This window comes from Mesoplodon bidens (genome assembly GCF_964165515.1).
Source record: "Mesoplodon bidens genome assembly, chromosome: 15".
NCBI classification, from domain to species: domain Eukaryota; kingdom Metazoa; phylum Chordata; class Mammalia; order Artiodactyla; family Ziphiidae; genus Mesoplodon; species Mesoplodon bidens.
In genome coordinates, this window is record NC_138171.1 from 57,186,935 (window position 1) to 57,206,958 (window position 20,024).

The 20,024-nt window shown below is 43.6% G+C and overlaps 2 protein-coding genes across 4 annotated transcripts in view; both read left to right on the forward strand.

Annotated features, from left to right (window-relative positions):
• The window catches only part of ZC3H7A (zinc finger CCCH-type containing 7A), a 35,355-nt gene extending 22,001 nt beyond the window's left edge, over positions 1-13,354 (forward strand). For both annotated transcript variants that reach the window (XM_081255841.1, XM_081255842.1), the window contains exons 13-23: positions 477-638; positions 1,933-2,129; positions 2,411-2,511; positions 2,950-3,131; positions 3,541-3,617; positions 4,750-4,883; positions 5,296-5,401; positions 7,977-8,085; positions 9,758-9,891; positions 11,478-11,641; positions 12,448-13,354. In XM_081255841.1, coding sequence (XP_081111967.1) covers positions 477-638; positions 1,933-2,129; positions 2,411-2,511; positions 2,950-3,131; positions 3,541-3,617; positions 4,750-4,883; positions 5,296-5,401; positions 7,977-8,085; positions 9,758-9,891; positions 11,478-11,641; positions 12,448-12,637 — 1,556 coding nt within the window. In that variant the 3' untranslated portion in view covers positions 12,638-13,354. The remainder of the gene's footprint in view (positions 1-476; positions 639-1,932; positions 2,130-2,410; positions 2,512-2,949; positions 3,132-3,540; positions 3,618-4,749; positions 4,884-5,295; positions 5,402-7,976; positions 8,086-9,757; positions 9,892-11,477; positions 11,642-12,447) is intronic.
• Positions 13,355-19,343: 5,989 nt separating this feature from the next.
• Positions 19,344-20,024, forward strand: part of TXNDC11 (thioredoxin domain containing 11) — a 67,268-nt gene continuing 66,587 nt past the window's right edge. For both annotated transcript variants that reach the window (XM_081256610.1, XM_081256608.1), the window contains exon 1: positions 19,344-19,718. In XM_081256610.1, coding sequence (XP_081112736.1) covers positions 19,482-19,718 — 237 coding nt within the window. In that variant the 5' untranslated portion in view covers positions 19,344-19,481. The remainder of the gene's footprint in view (positions 19,719-20,024) is intronic.

Here is a 20,024-nt window from a genome sequence, read left to right on the forward strand (position 1 = left end):
ATAAAATTTTATATATAGAATCATATGGAATAGAATATTTACCTGACCATAATGTTTGTGAAAATTAAAGTACTTTCTGTTGGATTATTTCATATCTTTACCCCTAAGTCAAGTGATATGAACGCAATTTATTCTAAACTCGACCCAAGTTAATTTTCTTTCTTAGTTGCTTATTTAAATGCGTTCTTTACCTTTAGAAGCCATCAAAACTCCTATTCTAATAGTTAAATAAGGGTTATGTTTTGGGAAGACTGATATTTTGTCCTGATCTTTGTTTTGTCTGACAAACAGCACGAAAGGCAAAAGTTACTTCCATAGCTTGTTTACATTTGGGGGTTATGAAGATGGGATTTTTTAATGGGAATTTAATATTTTAATAATCATAATCCATCTGCTTACATCTGCTTATAAATGTGCCTGTAAAATGAAATGATACTTTTTGTGCATATGAGCAATCCTTTTTACATCTTTTTCAGGCCCTAAGTTAATGGATTTCACTTACCATGCTAATATAGATCATAAATGTAAGAAAGATATTTTAATTGGTAGGATAAAGAATGTTGAAGATAAATCATGGAAAAAAATACGTCCAAGACCAACAAAAACAAATTATGAAGGACCTTATTATATATGTAAAGGTATATGCTATAATTACTTGGTGTGCATCGCCTAAGCGAGAAATGATTTGCTACATTTGTTATAATGGTTCCAGTATTACTGTAACTAAAAATGTTTAGATAGAGTTAACAGAAAGTTCCTTGGATTGAGACATTAGTATTTTTTATATTATTTTTACCTTTGTTTTTTTTTTTCTCTTTTTTTTTTTTTTTTTTTTGCTGTATGCGGGCCTCTCACTGTTGTGGCCTCTCCCGTTGCGGAGCACAGGCTCCGGACGCGCAGGCCCAACGGCCATGGCTCACGGGCCCAACCGCTCCGCGGCACGTGGGATCTTCCCAGACCGGGGCACGAACCCGTGTCCCCTGCATCGGCAGGCGGACTCTCAACCACTGCGCCACCAGGGAAGCCCTTTACCTTTGTTTTTAACTCCTGTCTTGTGGGTGTTTTATAGTTATTTATGGAAATGGGGATTTCCCCAGGTTTTAAACAGAAAACTGTCTCAAACTTTGGGTTCTCTGACATGGTCTAAACAGAATCAGAACACTGAACTAAGGCTTTGAAAATGTCACTCTTTTAAGTTGTTTTTGAGAGAACTTAGTATTTTCATTTTTGTCAGACCACTTCACCTGAACGAGCTCTGAATGTACCTAAACGACTTTTTAAACTTAGGTGGAGTACATCCGGGTATCAAGGTTTTTTTTCCCTGTCTGAAATAAAAATAATTTAGAATTGTAGTGCTGGTTTTTTGGTTTCTTTTTTAAGAGTTAATACCATCCCTGTATTGTAATATGCGTATCATGGTTTGAAGCTATCCATGAATTGTTATAAAAATTCAAGTGATGCCCTAAGCGTGTTTTTTTTTAAATACTTTTCTGATATTTTGTTGTTGTTGTTATAAATTTATTTATTTATTTATTTATTTATTTATTTATTTATGGCTGCGTTGGGTCTTCGTTGCTGCGTGCAGGCTTTCTCTAGTTGCGGCAAGCGGGGGCTACTCTTAGTTGCGGTGCGCGGGCTTCTTGCGATGGCTTCTCTTGTTGCAGAACACGGGCTCTAGGTGCGCGGGCTTCAGTAGTTGTGGCTCGTGAGCTCTAGAGCGCAGGCTCAGTAGTTGTGGCACACGGGCTTAGTTGCTCCGCGGCATGTGGGATCTTCCCGGACCAGGGATCGAACCTGTGTCCCTTGCATTGGCAGGCAGATTCTTAACCACTGTGCCACCAGGGAAGTCTCCCCAAGCGTGTTTAATATTCATTGGCTTTGAAAAAACAATGGTCTGCGTTTTAAATGTCTTTTAATTCCCTGTCTTTCTAGATGTTGCTGCTGAGGAGGAATGTAGATATTTGGGCCACTGCACATTCGCTTATTGCCAGGAAGAGATAGATGTCTGGACGCTAGAGCGAAAGGGAGCATTCAGCAGGGAGGCTTTCTTTGGTGGCAACGGAAAGATCAACCTTACTGTGTTCAAACTTCTCCAAGAGCATCTTGGAGAATTTATATTCCTTTGTGAGGTACTTTCTCCAAACCTTACTTTCTGCTGTGAAATTGGTGGTAGCTTCCGACCCGCAAGCCCAGAAGTATCAAGTACTTAGCTCTGGTCCTGCCATATGATAAAGCATCTGCTCAGCAATGGTAGTCACTGCTATTATCCTAAAGAATACTGTTAAGACTTCATACTTACTGAGTGTTATTTGATGTAAGCATGTAATGTATAGGTATGTACATCATAAGCATGGCACGGAAGTTCTATCTCATATTATGTTTTCATGATAATTCTTCTTCTCTGTTTCAGAAATGTTTTGATCATAAGCCTAGAATGATAAGTAAAAGAAACAAAGATAATTCTACTTCTTGTTCTCATCCGGTTACAAAGCATGAGTTTGAAGACAATAAGTATGTTGGTAGTTTCTAATTTTTATAGTGACAACACAGAGTCTCTTTTTAGATCCAAATAAAACCAGAGTAGTATCCGCTCAGGCATTCCCCTTCTCCTTTTGTTGCTGTTTTGAAAGATGGTGACTATTTTTAAATGGCTAATAGGTTTTGCTGAGAACTTTAAAATGAATTATTTAATTGAAATTTAATACAGAAAAGCAATACTGATTTATAGCTTCTCATGACATGGACTTAGGTATTTTATAGCTTAACATACAATTATCCCCTCCCCTCCCTAGTAAAACAGTTGCATACAGTGATTTATTTTTTCTGATAAAGATTTAAAATGTATTTTCAGTCTAGAACTTCTAGAACTTTACATTTTATATGTGTATGTACATTTCTTTTAAAGCTATGGCAGAACAATAGTAAAATGTCACTCCCTCTTCCTCTTAGGTGCCTTGTCCACATTTTGCGAGAGACAACAGTAAAATACTCCAAAATACGTTCTTTTCATGGTCAGTGTCAGCTTGATTTATGCCGACATGAGGTGCGATATGGCTGTTTAAGGGAAGACGAGTGCTTTTATGCACATAGTCTTGTAGAACTGAAAGTCTGGATATTGCAAAATGAAACAGGTAGGTTTGTGTGTGATTGAGAAATGTCTCCTCAAGAGCGTCAGGGTTTATGAAGCGGTATCGGAGACCCTTCTCCAACAACTTGGTGTGGCAACACTTGATTTTATCCTGAGCTTTAAACCGTGTAGTCACTTCATCTTTAGAGTGGCCTGTTTTGAGTGTGGTCTCGTATAAGTAATTGCTGATACAAGTTCACGTATGAAGTGTGGACTTGTGAGGAAGAAAGATTCCTCGGAAGACACCAAGAGCTATATTTGTAAATATTCCATTTTGAAAGAATAATGTGATGTTCATTCTTGGCAACAGATTATGCCAAGTGGGGTTAATTAAAGAATTGAGTCTGACTGTGCCTAGATTGGTGGCCTGTTATTGTGTAGAGGACCTAAAAAAAGGCTTCTGCGTTTCCCAGGTATCTCACATGACGCTATTGCCCAGGAATCTAAACGATATTGGCAAAATTTGGAAGCAAACGTACCTGGAGCTCAGGTATTCTTTCCTGTGTACTTTCTGCATTTGGGATCCTTTCTGGAACACCCGAATTAATGTTAGTTGTCGGCAGATGCAGTTAAAACTTACATACAGTCCAGTTACTTTCTTAATGTTTATTGAGTTGATTAATTTTTTAAATTAACTAATTAATTAATTTATTTATTTTTGACTGCATTGGGTCTTTGTTGCTGCGCGCGGGCTTTCTCTTTCTTTGTTGCTGCGGCGAGCGGGAGCTACTCTTTGTTGCGGTACACGGGTTTCTCATCGCGGTGGCTTCTCGTTGCAGAGCACGGGCTGTAGGCGCGCGGGCTCAGTGGTTGTGGCATGTGGGCTCAGTAGTTGTGACTCGCGGGCTCTAGAGCACAGGCTCAGTAGTTGTGGCGCACGGGCTTAGTTGCTCTGTGGCACGTGGGATCTTCCTGGACCAGGGCTCGAACCTGTGTCCCCTGCATTGGCAGTCAGATTCTTAACCACTGTGGCATCAGGGAAGCCCCCGTTGAGTAATTCTTAATGTGAAAAAAAAATTCTGAATTTTAGTTGATCGTATAAAAGAAAAAAAGTTAGGCATCCCATAATAGCCACCAAGAATGTAGGATAGGGAATTCCCTGGAGGTTCAGTGGTTAGGACTCCGTGCTTCCACTGCAGGGGGCACGGTTTCGATCCCTGGTTGGGGAAGTAAGATCCTGCAAGCCGAGCGGCATGGCCAAAAAAGACTGTAGGATACAGTTTTCTTATGCAGCTTAATTGGCAAAACAGTTGGGGTCTCGCGCTGTGAGGATCCTTGGAATAAGGGAGGTGGATTGTGTTTGTAGTTTTGCTTACCGCCCAGCCAAACTGCTTTACCCAACTACCCTCCTTCCCCTCCCTGCCAAAAATCCTAGTCATTAACTCCAAAGCTGACTTTCATAAATTGAGATTTGGGATCTGTAATCTGCTTTTATCATATTCTCTTGCATTTGGGTGGAGAACTGGAGATTTTAGTTATCAGATCATATATATATAGTGGTCAAATCATCAAACCAGACAAAAACGGAAATTGTATGCTATTATGAAAAAAAATGCATGGTGATTGTGTTCTCAGAAAACTGGTTTTCTGTTAAATTAAAACTAATCTTTTAATTATTTAAGGTACTTGGCAATCAAATAATGCCTGGATCTCTTAATATGAAGATAAAATTTGTATGTGCTCAGTGTCTGAGAAATGGTCAAGTTATTGAACCAGACAAAAACAGAAAATATTGTAGTGCAAAAGCAAGGCATTCGTAAGTAGTGTGTGTGTGGAAATAGTGCCTGATCATAATGATCTGTTTCATGGGTGTAAAATCATGCATATAAGAAAAAAAGATTAAGACTTTGAAGAGAGCAAAGGAAAGTAGACAATTTAGGAATAATTGCAAAGCAAAAGGGAAGAGATTTTTAGAATTTAGTAGCTAAGAATTCTGCGCACAATTCAAGTGTTTTTCCTGTATTTCATCATTTCCGTGTTTAGGATTCGTAGGGAATGTTTGTTTATAATTATTGACAGGAAATGAAATGACAGAATCATAAGGCATTTCTTTTAGAAGGGTTGAGGAAAAAAATCTCTGGTCCTTTAGGTACAAACTTTGTACCTGCCCCTTTATATTATGCCTTTGCCAGTGTGTTTTTGTTTTTTCTGAACTCCATTTTTCTTAGGTGGACCAAAGATCGTCGTGCGATGAGAGTGATGTCTATTGAACGTAAGAAGTGGATGAACATCCGTCCTCTCCCCACAAAGAAACAAATGCCTTTACAGTTTGATGTACATACGTAATTTTTAAGCCACTTTTTTTTAAATTAGGCATTTCAAATCATTAGAAAGTAGTAGTAATTCAGATGGAAACTGGTACCCTTTAAATAATGCTCATCATGTTAATGAAATTGAAGTGGTCCTTTCGTTTTCCTTTCCCTTTTGAATGTGTGGCTCTGGGACAGTCTTTAGATTGATTGGAATCGTATGAGTTACTGAGGAAAAGTAAGTAGACAATGAACTAGAGAAGAGTGATGGTCATGGCTCAGCTTATTTTCCAGATGAATTACTTTGGGAGCAAATGGGAGAGAATTTCATTTAAATTTGATTCCTCAGCTTTGCTGTCAAACCCAGGGCCTTCCGTATTATCATGGATGCTGTTGATGAGTTGTTTTTATCACGCCTGTTTCTTTCACTGAAGCAATGCATGCTTGCTAAAGGATGCCCAGCATTATAGGATTTTCTTGAAGTAACCCAAAGGAAAAACGCTCCATGTTAGAGCAATATGTTCCTCAAAAGCCCTTAGAATGAAAACACCAGACCAACTTAATGTGTGGGTAGCATTTCACTCACTGGGTAGCACGTTTCAACTTGGTCTCCCTGGTGCTTTACATGGTCTTAAAGACGATTGTCTGGGCAAAGCCCTGGAGCTGGCCCAACTTGCCTCTTCACAAGAGAGAGGGTCTGGAGGGATTTCACTGTGCAAGGGACACTTGGAGCTGACAAGGCGGAAATTTTCTGCCACAGCGGAGGAAGTATGGAGAGAGCCTTTTGCCCGGAGAAGCAGTGCAGGTGGATTGCAGAGTCCCCATGTAACGAGGCTCCCTCTCCCAATTGCCAGAGAGTTAAGGAAGAGGAGGGTGAATTTCCCATCACCCAGGGTACCTTGCTTTTTGTAAAACTTATACAAGTTATAATGACAGTCTTAGAAGGAGGTGGTGTGTTTGTGTTTATCCACAGTGGTTTCAGCCTCAGATTTGGGTGATTTAATCCGTGGGTTATGTAGGAGGGGAGGAAGGTTTATTGGAACCATTGATATCTTGTGCTTCAAAAGATAGTGGAGATTATGGGTGTATTCCTCAAAACTTTGCTAAAACTAAGACGACTGGGAACAATTCTAGCTCATGAGGCAGCTGCCTAGGACCACTGATTATCCTCTCATCTTGGACGTGGTGTTCTACCTTGCAATTTTACAGGAGCGTATTTCCTCTTTTTCCTACCATACTAGGTATTGCTAAGGGATCCTTTTTCTAAAAGAAGAAATAGTACTCTGTGTTTGTATGTGTGTAGACAGTGTGGTGAGGTGGAGAGAGCATGTGCTTCAGAGTCTGCCCGAAGGGCAAGTTACTCAGCCTCAGTTTGCTCATCTGTAAATGAGAATAATTGCATCCTAGGGAAGATACAGGAGCTGGTGTTGTGTAAAAACCCAGCACAGAGCGGCCTTCTCCTTTATTTTCTCTTCTCCCTGCTCCTTATCGTTGAGTTTTGAAAGACGGTGGTAAATGTCTACCTAGTAATACCTAAGTACTTATTGGGGATTGACTGGGAAAAGACTATAATACAGTCTATCACAAGAATGTTTTGTTGACTATTGACTTCATGCAGAAAATTGTAAGGGTTGCAGGGGTGGGGGTCCCTGATGTTGGTCCAGGGGAGGAAAGGAGCAGTGTTAAGTGTTGACTGCTTCTTGATTTTTAGTGAAAGTCAATGCTAAGCATCTACTATTATGTAAACTAATATATAGGGCCAACTCCTGCTGAAACACGGATAAACTAAAATAAGCTAACAATTAATTGTACTAGGATTTATGCTCTATAAAGACAGGTACATTGATGATATCTAAGAATGAGCTCTTGGTGACGGCGGTTTTCCTAGTTCTTAATAGTCATGGGTCTTAGGGGAGTCTGTGTTCTGCTGATTGCTCTCACTTTATTTTCCTACCAGTATCAGTGTATTTACTCTGTAAAGTAAAAATGCAAATAACCAGAAGAGGTATTATTTGAACGCTGTATAACTAGATGGCCTGGTTAGTGGAATAATTGTCTTTGAACAACGCATAGCTAGAGAATGATGACCAAGATTAGCTGCCAGTATTGGTGATAAGTAAATGTCTGAGATTTTTTCTGACACTGTTTAGTACCTTTGGAGGAGTCTGCAGTTTCTTTATCACTTCCCAAGTGCTGACAGGGAGGCATCCTGGGTGCCAGGTAGGGGAGAGTAGGATCCTTCAGACTGAGGGGGCCAGAGACTTGGATTGCAGAGATACAATGTTCTGCTGTGTTAAAAGCAGATACTCTGAATCAATGAGTTTGTTGACATTTCCTTGTAAGAAAATGTTCCATATTCCAGTTTCATACTACTTTCTTTTGGAAATTTTCTTTTGAAAAGTTTTGAGACAGAAAGTTTAATATCATCTCATGTATTTGGGGCTTATAGTCAATTTGAATAGAAGCAAATTAATCTCCTTTTAAAATTATGTTCTCGGCATTAGCATGGATAATAATTTTTATTTTGCTTAAATGTAAAAATTAGGCAGTTTTACTAAGTGTACTCTGTCTTAAAGCATGTTCCTATCTTTCCAATACAGCTGTGCAATCATATTGCTTCTGGGAAAAAATGTCAGTATGTTGGAAACTGTTCCTTTGCTCACAGTCCTGAGGAACGAGAAGTGTGGACCTACATGAAAGAGAACGGGAGTAAGTTGATGATTAACCGTGGCCTTGACACCCGTGAAATCTAGCTTGCCTGAAAGTCTCTTTCCTCTCTGTAAATATGCCAACTTACTGTGCACACAGAAAGCAGTCTGCGTTCTAAACCATTACACCATTTTATCAGTGAAGCAGAGTCTGAGCTCCGATCATGTTTGCTTAGGTCAGATTCAGATACAAATACATAGGTCTGCATCCTCTGATGTCATAGGCGTGATTCATGGTCTGGGAAGTTTAGTCCTTCTGTGAGCTCCTTTTGTGAATAGTCACCCCTGAATTAATCAGGTTATAATTGGAGGTCTCTTCAAGGAGCCCTTACTGGTAGAACAGGCCCAGATTCAAAGGCCCGAGGAGAGAATGTTTGTCTTGGTCAAACGTTAGGTTTATTGTGAGAGCCTTTTTTTTTTTTTTTATTGTGAGAGCCTTTGAGAGGAGCCTCAGACAAACTTTCAATTCCAACCAGAAAAGGTTTTGCTACCAGGATTATTGTTCTTCAGTCTTAAGTAAACTGATGGAAATTTACCGACTGCTTAAGATCTGTGATCTCTGGATTACCAGAAGCCATCTGATTTAAGCATGTCACCTATCGTATTTCAACCATGTAAAAATTCAGTGACTTGTGTGGACAGGACTCCTTCTTGCTGGAGTGGGGACATAGAGTTGGGCCTTACTGAAGGTGTCCTTGTAAATCAGGGCTCTTGCAGTGATTCCTGCTACCACTGGTCTGAAGGAAGAAGAATTTCTTAGTTTACCTCTAATCTTAGAAACACTTAGGCAGGCAGTGAAGCCGAGTTTTGACCAGATCCTCATTACCAGATTTTTTTTTTAAACTCAGTGGCTCTCAACTGGGGATGAATTTTGCCACACACACACCTCTCTTCCCTTGGGGACACTTGGCAACGTCTGGACATTGTCATGACTTGTAGGGCTGTGCTACTGGCAGCTAGTGGGTAGAGGCTAGGGGTGTTGTTAAACATGCTACACACACAAGATTGCCACCGACAGTGAAGAGTTTTCTGGCTCAGAACGTTGGCAGTGCTGAGGTTGAGAAACCTTGGTTTTATCGCTTGACAGTAATGCCGGATACACTTGTTCCAGTAGCTTGCAGCCACTGCCCAGCACCTGGTCATGGCTGTGTTGTTGTAAGTTGCACCCCAGCATGTCGGTCTTCTGGGACTGTGGCTCAACTGACAGGCTCCCATCAGGGTCAGAATCTCGGTCCTTATAGTAGGTTTCTCAGTAGACAGTGAGGAGCTGTGTAAGTAGCCTGTGTGGTTACAGCAGCGGTAGCAAGTGTTTAACGTGGGGCATCGTGAAGCCGTGCCGAGGCTTTCCTTTTCAGCAATGCCCTTGAAATGGTTTCTGAATTTTAAACACCCCATAGTGTCTTGCAAATGCAGGGAGGAGTTAATCTTGAAAACTAACTATTAAAAAAAAAAACCTAACTATTGTGGTCTTAACAGTCCTGAATTTGGTTCTTACCTCTGAGAGTCTGGAAATGGACTGTCTCTCCGTGTCTAAATACGATCAGTTTCCATTCAGCCCTCTCAAGTTTCTTTTGAAAATTGCACCGACTGATACCAGAAGAGTGCGTGTTCTTGTGTGTATTTAAATGGCGTATTTAAATATTTGCTGCTGAAAGGAGTTCATTTTTCTTTAGTACAAGATATGGAACAGTTTTATGAACTCTGGCTAAAGAGCCAAAAAAATGAAAAAAGCGATGATGTAGCCAGTCAGTCAAACAAAGAAAATGGAAAACAAATTCACATGCCGACAGATTACGCGGAAGTTACTGTAAGTACCCCAGGTTGGTTCCCCTCACCTTTGCTTCCAGGCCTTTCTTTTCTTTCCCACCTTCTCCAAAATCTGGCTCCCTCGCCCGCGGTCTGCCCTCCCCCTTATCTTCATCTTCTCTCCACGCTGGCTCTCCACTGTTAGTTTAGGTCTCTTCATCCTAAAAATGGCTTTCCTGGATCTTTTTTCCAACTCTGGAGCCAGGAAGTTGTGAGTCCGAGTCCTGCTTCCCTCTCCTTACTAGCCTGTGACACTGGGCAGGTTATTGAACGTCTCTGAGAGGGTTGCTTGTGATGGAGCCTCTAAGTGTGATGAGCCTGCGGGTTTATCCCAGTGCTGGGCCATGGAAAGTGCTCAGGAAATGTGGGATCCCCCCTCCCCCAAGTCCTCTTGTTCTCTTATCACCCTCCTGCAGTCTGGCCTCTGCCTCTGGGTTCTACAGAAACATTAAGTCACCTGTGGTCTTTTACTGTTTTGTCTGTCTTTTAAATTTTTCAAAAAAGTGAAGGGGGTAGTATAATGACTGTCTTGAGCCCACCATCCCAGGTGAACCGATGTAAGTTTGTTGTGTTTGCTTCTGTAAAGTAAATAAAATGTCACAGATAAAGTTGGAACCCCAGTTGTCCCCCTTTCCCAGAGGGACCAGATCCAGTGTATATTTTTTCAGGCCATGTTTACAAATCTTGGACTGTTTATTCCTAACCTATTGCTCTGCCTGGCATGTTTTTTTTAAACTGACAGGCGTACGCATTACTCTGCTCCTTGTTTCTTGTTTTGTTTTTTGTCCCCTCTCCATATTGAGCCATTCAGATGCAGGTCATGGACACGTCTCTGTGCATGATACGCCCTGTGAACTCTGCTTTCTCTGCCAAGGCTCAGCACTGACCCCCTCACCACCTTTTCTTAAGTACTACCAGGGTTTCCAGAGCCAGGGTCACCCCAACTTGCTGGGTCATGAGGTTGACCTGTCTCTGCGAACCTTCTTACCCAGTGTTGCAGGGCATTTGGGAAATAGTCAATACTACTCAAACACTGCACGCTTGTATATGTGGGAGCACAGGGTTCCTAATGTGTGGGTCTGTGCCCCCAGGGTGGTGTCTTCCCAGCACGTGTACTTCCCTGGCCCCTGGCACAAGTCCTGGCCCATAGTAGGGGCTCAGTTCATGTGCAAGGCTGGAGTTGCTCATCCTTCTGCAGTGGGCGAGTCCCGGGTTTTCACATCCTCTCTGCTTTCCCTCGTGGTATTAATCCTCCCCGGAATCCTTGTTTGAACCTGGCCTTGTCCTGCTGACAGACTCCCTTGTTTGCACACTAGCTCCTTGCCAGAGACTGCCTGGACCCCTGGCCCAGTCCATCGCCCCTGCTCTCTGCTTCCTGTGTGCTGGCCACCCTCTCCTTGGTCCTGCTCTTGACTTTGAGTTTTATGTTCTCACCCAGCTTCCCCCACTGGACGGGCTCCCCAACAGTAGAGTCTGGGTCTTAGGTGGAGTCGTTTCTAGTTGTTCTGGTGCCTGAACACATGTGACCCGTCAGGGGCCACACAGACAGCAGCCACTGACGGGATGTGTGTCTTCCGTGCACTCTAGGTGGACTTCCACTGCTGGATGTGTGGGAAGAACTGTAACAGTGAGAAGCAGTGGCAGGGCCACATCTCCTCAGAGAAGCACAAGGAGAAGGTTTTCCACACTGAAGATGACCAGTACTGCTGGCAGCACCGCTTTCCAACAGGATATTTTAGTATTTGCGATAGGTATGTGGGTCTCTTCAGTTTCCCACATGAAAACTGCTGACCTTGTGAGTAGACAGAGTATCTGGGTGATAAAATCTTCTAGTCCTGGATGCTTGGATTTGAGCTCACAGTTTAGTTGCTCCTTGAACATTTCTTCACTCTTCTGCGTTACATGAAAAGATTCACTAGTCTGCCGGTACTGGCGTGAAAGTCTTAAAGATAACCAAATAGGGAAATAAGTTCATTCAGGCTTGCCCAAATGATCTCTGAGATGGCAGTGGAGATTCTCTGACCCTTCACAATAATCTTTCTCGTAGTAGATGTTCATCAGTTTTGAAACTGCCTTTGAATTATATTCCAAGTATAAATCTGGAACTTTCTCAGGTCAAAGGAAAATATTAGTATTTTAAGTTTACTTAGAAAATTTTTCAATGAAAAGCTAGGTAATTTTGAATTGCTCCTCATTTTGTTGTTGCTGTTTCTATTTGACTTCCAAACTTAGATCCATGTGATACATAGAATTATTGAAGATATTTTTTACTTCCTGCCCCTTCTGATTTCTTTCCACTGCATCAAGAAGGAGCATAGTCTTTTTTTCCCCAACAATCTGTATTTTTCATTAAATAGTGCATTTAAATAGTTTAAAGTACTAATTATTGTAGATGTCAAGGCAATAAAATATTCATTTTTCTAGGATTAAGATTTCGAGCTAAAAGTTTAATGCAAACCATAAAGGTAGTGAAGAACACATTTTAAAGATTTTTATTAACAACTGGTGGACGCTTACCAAGCTGGTGGATGCTTACCAAGCTGACTTGTCCTAACAGGTATATGAATGGTACTTGCACGGAAGGAAGCAGCTGTAAATTTGCACATGGCAATGCTGAACTTCATGAATGGGAAGAGAGAAGAGATGCCCTAAAGATGAAGCTCAACAAAGCACGAAAAGATCACTTAATTGCCCCCAATGATAATGACTTTGGAAAATATAGTTTTTTGTTTAAAGATTTAAACTAATATGCTGGCTTTTATGTATGTTACCTAATCAGAGCATTGACCAGAAAAATTGAAAGTGTTGTAAGGCACGTAGCAGAGGAGCTGCAGATTTTCTGCTTGTATTGGCGTCTCTCGTCCCTCCTGAGCAGCAACCCACAGTAGGTAGGAAAACGGGCTGTTTGACAGGTCTGGCCAGGCTCTCACGGCATCAAATGGCAAAGTGACTGCTACTGGTTGCCATCTGTTGAACAGACTTTTGGATGAACTGTGTTGGGGAAGAGGATAAGGTTATGTGAGGATGACTTCTTGAGTTGGTCCTTCAGATAAGAATCATGATGGTGAGAGAGAAACACTGTACTAGGATCAGAACACATGATGGATGAAATTCTTCACATGTTTTAAGAGGAATGAATTTGTCTAATATAATAAAGTTTGCTACTTATCTGTATGTAGGTTGCTAAAAAGGATTTTCTTAACTCAGATTTTAAGCCAAATAACCATTTAACACTAGTATATGTTAAATGGGGTATTTTTCTGTATTTGTATGTTTCACTATAATAAGGGAACTGAGGATAATGTGCATTGAGAATATTTTGAAAAATAATCAGTTGACTCAAATTTTATTTCTTGGTCTTTTGCTGTTTAAATGATGATTTTGAAAGATTAAACTTGTACTGTTGGTATTGTGTAGTGTATGGACCAATACTGCCCGTAATAAAGATTTTATATATAGATGTCTTTCATTTTTTTGGTGTGGTCCTTGCCAATTCCTTAAAGAATTGTTAAAACTGGGTACTAAAATCACAAGGTTAGTTTTTTGTTTTTGTTTTTTTTTTGGCCGCACCGCTCGGCTTGCGGAATCCCTGTTCCCCGACGACCAGGGATCGAACCTGGGCCCTCAGCAGTGAAAGCGTAGACTCCTACCCACTGGACTGCCAGGGAATTGCCTAGATTTTTTTTAAAAAACACTTTCATTTAAGCAATTAATGGCAGAAGGCAAATTAGAGAGACATGGCAGCAACTTTCACTCTGTCCCGCTCTCCTCCGACTCAGGTTGCTAAGAGGCTTCTCTTAATGACTGACATGCTAACCCCTCTGGGGGCTCTTCTATGTCTCATTCAGATGAATGCCCAGCAAGGGGACACATGGTCAGCTAAGACGTGGGCTGTGGGATTCCACAGACACGACTGTCTAGCACAGCGCCTTCTATAGGGCCGTTTTGGTTGTTGAAAGACCACTGAAGGTGTGGTCAGGACCTGCTGGCAGAGACAAGGAAAGGGCTGAGCTGTCCTGAGACCCAGATCTGCTCCTGACCTGGCGAGCTAGGGAGAAGAGTCATTGTCAGGGTTAGGGGGCCGCCACCTCACGAGGACACTGCCAGTGCAGAGTCCCTGTTGGGGGTGGGAGTCAGAAGGAATGGCTGATGGACTCGAAAGTCACTTCTTCGTGACAACCTTGACTCAGTGGGGTTTGGGGAAAACAGAAAAGGGTCTTTGTTCAGTGCGAGTCCAGCCTGGGTGGGGGGAGCATGGCTGCAAGTAGAGAGATGAGAGAGAAGCGGTGCCTTCAGCAGAACCAGAGGCCGCAGAGTGAAAGGCAAGCCCGGGGGACTCCTTGAGGACCACAGGAGACTGGTTTCCCTCCATGAATGGAAGGCAGTTGGGACCAGTTTTATTTGGCAGGTGCGTTAGCAGTGCATCTTATTTGCCAAATAAGTAATCTGTTTCTGTAGAGCAGACTGGCAGTGTTATCATTCTGCTAGGTTTCCCTAGTCTGATGGCCTTCATGATGTTTTTCTTCTCCATCCTTCCAAACTCCTTTTTATCCTTTTTTTCCAGGGAGAATAGATGTTAAAAAGCTGTCTCTGGTGCTCTGTTTTAGCTTGCAGTTTAACAAGTTGGTTGTCTTAACCTTTGGAATCTAGGCTAGAAACTTGAAGTTTGACCGGTCAAGACGAGAATTGTTTGTTTTCCACACCCACATCCCCACCTCAAATTCTCTGTGCCTGGGCTTTCTTGCAGTTCTCTGTGCTCTGAACTATCCTTTCAGTAAATTCCATTTCTGCCTAAATCATCCAGTTTTTTGCCTCATTTTGGCTAAGAACCCCCCTGGCCACAGTCTTGGTCTCAGCATCAGGAAGTCAATGCTAATTATTCCATGGTGAAGTCACACCTCCACCCTAGAAGTGAAGAGGAGAAGGAGGTGTGGTGGGGGGGAAAGGGCAAGAAAAAAAAAGTATGAAAGAGCAAAACCCGAATATTAACAGCAGACGAAACTAATAACTGGCATGTCTACTTGGACATGTTTATCTCCATATCTCCTCCAGGGTGGATTTTTTTCAACAGTTAACAAATTGACATACAATTTTTATAACAAAAGTTTTACCATTTTAAAGTACAAATCCATGGTTTTAGTAGATTCCAAATGTGCTACAATCACCACAATGAATTTTAGAGTATTTCATTACCTGAAACAAAACAAAACCAAACCCACACCCTAGTCTACTCACTCCCCCTGCTTTTCAAGCTGTAGGCAACTGCTCAACTGCATTGAGCCACAACTAATGAGTCCACATGCCACAACGACTGAAGCCCGTGTGCCTAGAGCACTGCTCCACAACAAGAGAAGCCACCACAATGAGAAGCCCGCGCACCACAACGAAGAGTAGCCCCCGCTCGCGAGAGAAAGCCCACACGCAGCAACAAAGACCCAACGCAACCAAAAATAAAAAAACAAGCATTAGATGTTTTATACATATATATGCTATATATATGTATATATACGTACAATGGAATATCAACTCAGCCATAAAAAAATGAAATATTGCCATTTGCAGCAACATGGATGGGCCACAGGATATCATGCTTAGAGAACCAAGAGAAAGATAGATACTATATAATATCCATTATATGTGGAACCTAAAAAAATAATACAAATGAATCCATATACAAAACAGAAGCAGACAGATACAGAAAACAAACTTAACGGTTACCAAAGGAGAGAGGGAGGGAGGGAAGGAACAATTAGGAGTATGGGATCAACAGATACAAACTACTATACATAAAATAGATAAGCAACAAGGATTTACTATACCTTGTATATAGCACAGGGAATTACCCAATATCTTGTAATAACCTATAATGGAACATAAATCTGCAAAAAACCACTATGCTGTACACCTGAAACTAACACAATACTGTAAACTGTACTTCAACTTTTAAAAAATTTAGTTGAAACTACAGAATGTAAAATATGGGTTTTCTTGTGTAAGAAACACTGACAGAATACCAAACCAGAGACTCAGAATTAAGGAAACTGGTGAGTGACTTCCCTGGTGGCGCAGTGGTTAAGAATCCACCTGCCAATGCAGAGGACATGGTTTCGAGCCCTGGTCCGCGAATATCCCACATGCCGTGGAGCAACTAAGCCCGTGTGCCACAACTACTGAGCCTGCGCTCTAGAGCCCGTGCTCCACAAGAAGAGAAGCCACCGCAGTGAGAAACCCGCACACCACAACGAAGGGTAGTCCCCGCTCGCCGCAACTAGAGAAAGCCCACGCGCGGCAACACAGACCCAACGCAGCCAAAAATAATAAATAAATAAATACATTTATATATCTAAAAAAAGGAAACTGCTTAAAGGGCAAAGTAGAATAAAATATTTGAAGCAAGTGATACTGAGTTACCATAGTAACTCACTTTTAAAAAATAACCAAATTTGGCTTAGACACAATAGTAATGAGACAGTTAAAAAGACAGAATTACAAAATTTGGGGCAGGGGAAAAATGATTATTAGCACACGAAAGGAAAACAAAAGAGCTCTGATTAAGAAAAAAAATTAACAAGCATTATTTCTCTCCGATTCTAAGAAAAGGATTAACACCTGGGAGAAATATATGTAATCTTCCCCCTGCCCCCTACTCAAATGCCACCACCTTGATCATGGCATAAAAAGTGGCCATGAAAGCTCAGATATTGGTTGATGTGGACTAGTTAGGGCTGACATAGCCTTGAAAAGCTGTGCAGCCTGACCCAGATGGCCTGGTGTAATCTGAAATGAATTTATCTTTGTTTCAGGAGAACACCTAGGGCCAGAGCAGCAGCCAGATGTCTAGAAAGAGAATAGTAAAGGAAACATCCTTTTGTTGATCCAGGGTGGTTTCCTGGCCTGTAAGACTCCGCCCTGCATTGCCATAAGATAATGTGGGTCTCATGAGATAACCCACAGGCAGCAAAAGTACTTTGAACCTTATAAAGTCCTGTGCAAACGACAGGTGTCTTACGGAAGAGTAGTGTGGATTCTGTTCTAGCAACCTACAGTGAATGGGTACTGGTGACTTCGGACCATATTTGTTTTTGTTAGTAATATACTATGTAACTTAAATCTACACAAAGAAATCAAGAGAACTAGAAATGGTAAATAAGGTTAATATTTTTTTAAAAACTAGAAATACATTTTTTCTCTTCTAGCTTCTTCCAATAAGATTATATAAAACAATAATGTAACACTATATTATTCAGTTTGTAGTAGATTAAAAAGAGTAATAATAGCATAAAAAAGGGAGGAGGAAACAGCTGTATTGGAGCAGCTTCCCTATCTTACTGAAGTTAAGTTAGTATAAATCTGAAGTAACTAAAAAAAAAAGTTTTAAATCATTAAAGGAATTAATAATGTTTTAGAAAAGATCCACTTAATACAAAAGAAGGAAGTAAAGAACAAAGAGGTGTAGAAACCAAAGAGCAAAATGGCAGGTGAATATGAGCTACCATGTTGGGCCTCCGCGGTTAACACACTTAATGCTCTGGGTCACCTACAAAGGTGACCATTCATAGCACATTTTACATCCCTGGAAAATCCGCACTGGGGTCACGCGGCTGGTTTGCGGCACAGGTAGGGTTTCATCTCCTGGTTTTTTTTGTTTGTTTTTTTGCGTGGCATCATACTGCCTTAGTTCCCTCCGAGTTTTATCTGCCTGGTTTGTAGTTATTGACAACGGAAGTCGAGTCTAGATCTGTGGCCCGAGCAATTTGGTAATTACGGACATTCTCTTAGCTCCAGGTACACTTGTCCCAGGGAAACAATCCCTTCCTGTCACTCTCAACTCATATTTCATCCTTCTCCGACTTGTTTTTAATCACAAAAACTTATTTAGAGGGACTTCCCGTGGCGCAGTGGTTAAGACTCTGCCTGCCACTGCAGGGGACACGGGTTCGAGTCCTGATCCAGGAAGATCCCACATGCCACAGGGCAACTAAGCCCGTGCGCCACAACTACTGAGCCCGTGTGCCACAACTACTGAAGCCTTATGCCCAAAGCCCATGCTCCGCAACAAGAGAAGCCACCGCAATGAGAACCCCGCGCACCACAACGAAGAGTAGCCCCCACTTGCCAGAACTAGAAAAAGCCTGCGCAGCAACAAAGACTCAATGCGGCCAAAAATAAATTAATTAAAAAAAAAAACTTACTTAGAAAGGACCTAACATTTAGAGTCTCAGAGGATTTAGAGTCGACAGTGGGTCGCTGGAGCGGCTTGTTAACCTTGCCTTTGAGCCTGAATTCCTCACCTACTAGCTTTGTGGCTGCAGTCACGTGGCTTTTCCAAACCTCGGTTTTCGCATCTGTGAAGTGAGTACAGGCTGTACAGACCCTCCTCCCAGGGGTGTGATGTAGGGACATGGTGCTCAGGCGCACAGCACTTCACTGGTGCAGGAAATGGACACTGGGAGATGACAGTCACTAAAATTTGAGTACTCACTATGGGCCCGGCAGTTTCAATCAATGACCTCATTTAATTCTCCAAGCAGGGCTTCCCTGGTGGCGCAGTGGTTATGAATTCGCCTGCCAATGCAGGGGACACGGGTTTGAGCCCTGGTGTGGGAAGATCCCTCATGCCGCGGAGCAACTGAGCCCACGTGCCACAATTACTGAGTCCGCACTCTAGAGCCCACGAGCCACAACTACTGAGCCCGTGTGCCACAAGTACTGAAGCCCGCACACCTAGAGCCCATGCTCCGCAACGAGAAGCCACTGCAATGAGAAGCCCACGCACTGCAACAGAGTAGCCTCCGCTTGCCGCAACCAGAGAAAGCCTGTGCACAGTAACGAAGACCCAACACAGCCACAAGTAAATAAAATAAATTTATATAAAAAAATCCTCAAAGCAGCTCTGTGAGGGTGGTACTGATATCACTCCCATTTTACAGATGTGTAAACCGAGGCCGTAACCTCTCCCGCCTCACTCCCGGATCCGCGGACGCTTCTCGCCTCTGTACATGTTTTCCGTTCATTAAGCGGGGACAATAAATGGCACCTACATCCTCTGGAGCCTGTAGTGATATTAGCAGACACGACTGCTGTCACCATCGCGGCTCTTTCAACTCAAGGAGCCAAACGAGGACTCCCTGTAGCCCGGGGCTGCTGAGGTCTGCGCTGGGTAGATGCAACGATAGGAGTGGCCGGACGCTGGGCTCCGGCGCCTGCGCAGACTCAGTGGACGGGGTACCTGAGCGAGCATGTGGCTATGGCGGCTTCGGCGCATACGTCAGGGACGGGGGCGGGGCCTGTGGGATTACGCCGCGGCTGTCCCGCCGCCAGCGGGGAACGGATCCGCGCAGACTCCGTAAACGAGGGGGCGTGGCTCTATGGGGGCGTGGCTGATGGGTGGTGTCCACGTAGCCTCTCGGGTGGGGGCGGAGCCGCCTGCGCGTGGGCGGGCGTCGCGTCTGCGACGGGGCTGACGTGGGCCGTACGGGTTAGCTGCCTCGGCGAGTTGCGGGATTGGGGCGCGACGGGCCGGGCCGGGCCTTCGGGCCCTTGGCGGTGGCGGCGGTATAAAGCCGGCGACGGGGAGCATGTAATGTCGGAATGCGGAGGCCGCGGCGGCGGCGGCAGCAGCAGCGACGACGCCGAGGACGAGGGTGGCGGTGGCGGCGGCCCCGCGGGCTCCGGCTCCCTCAGTCCGGCCCCGGCTGCTTCCTCGGAGGGCCGGCTCCGCCGCGGGCTGCGCGGCGCCTCCCTCATGGCGCGCCGGCGGCCCGAGCTGCTCTGCGGGGCCGTGGCGCTCGGCTGCGCGCTGCTCCTCGCACTCAAGTTCACCTGCAGGTGAGGCGGCCCGCACCCCCGGGCCCGGCGCCGCCTCGGCCCGGCGGGCGGCGCGTAGCCGGCTTGGGCCTCGGGGTCGAGGGTCGTAGCGGCCTCCGGGGAAGTCGGGCCTGACTTTGCCTGGAGCGATGGACTTGACCCTCCTCCAGCATGCGGCCATGCCCGCCGCGTTCCCTTCTCTCCGGCCAGCGAGCCATAAGGCGAGGTTTTGGGGTGCTGCCCGGCGCCCCTTCCTCCCATTTTAATACCGAGGAAGGCGGGCCAGGTTCCGAGCTGCTTGTCAGCTGTTGGGGTTTCTTGGGGGTG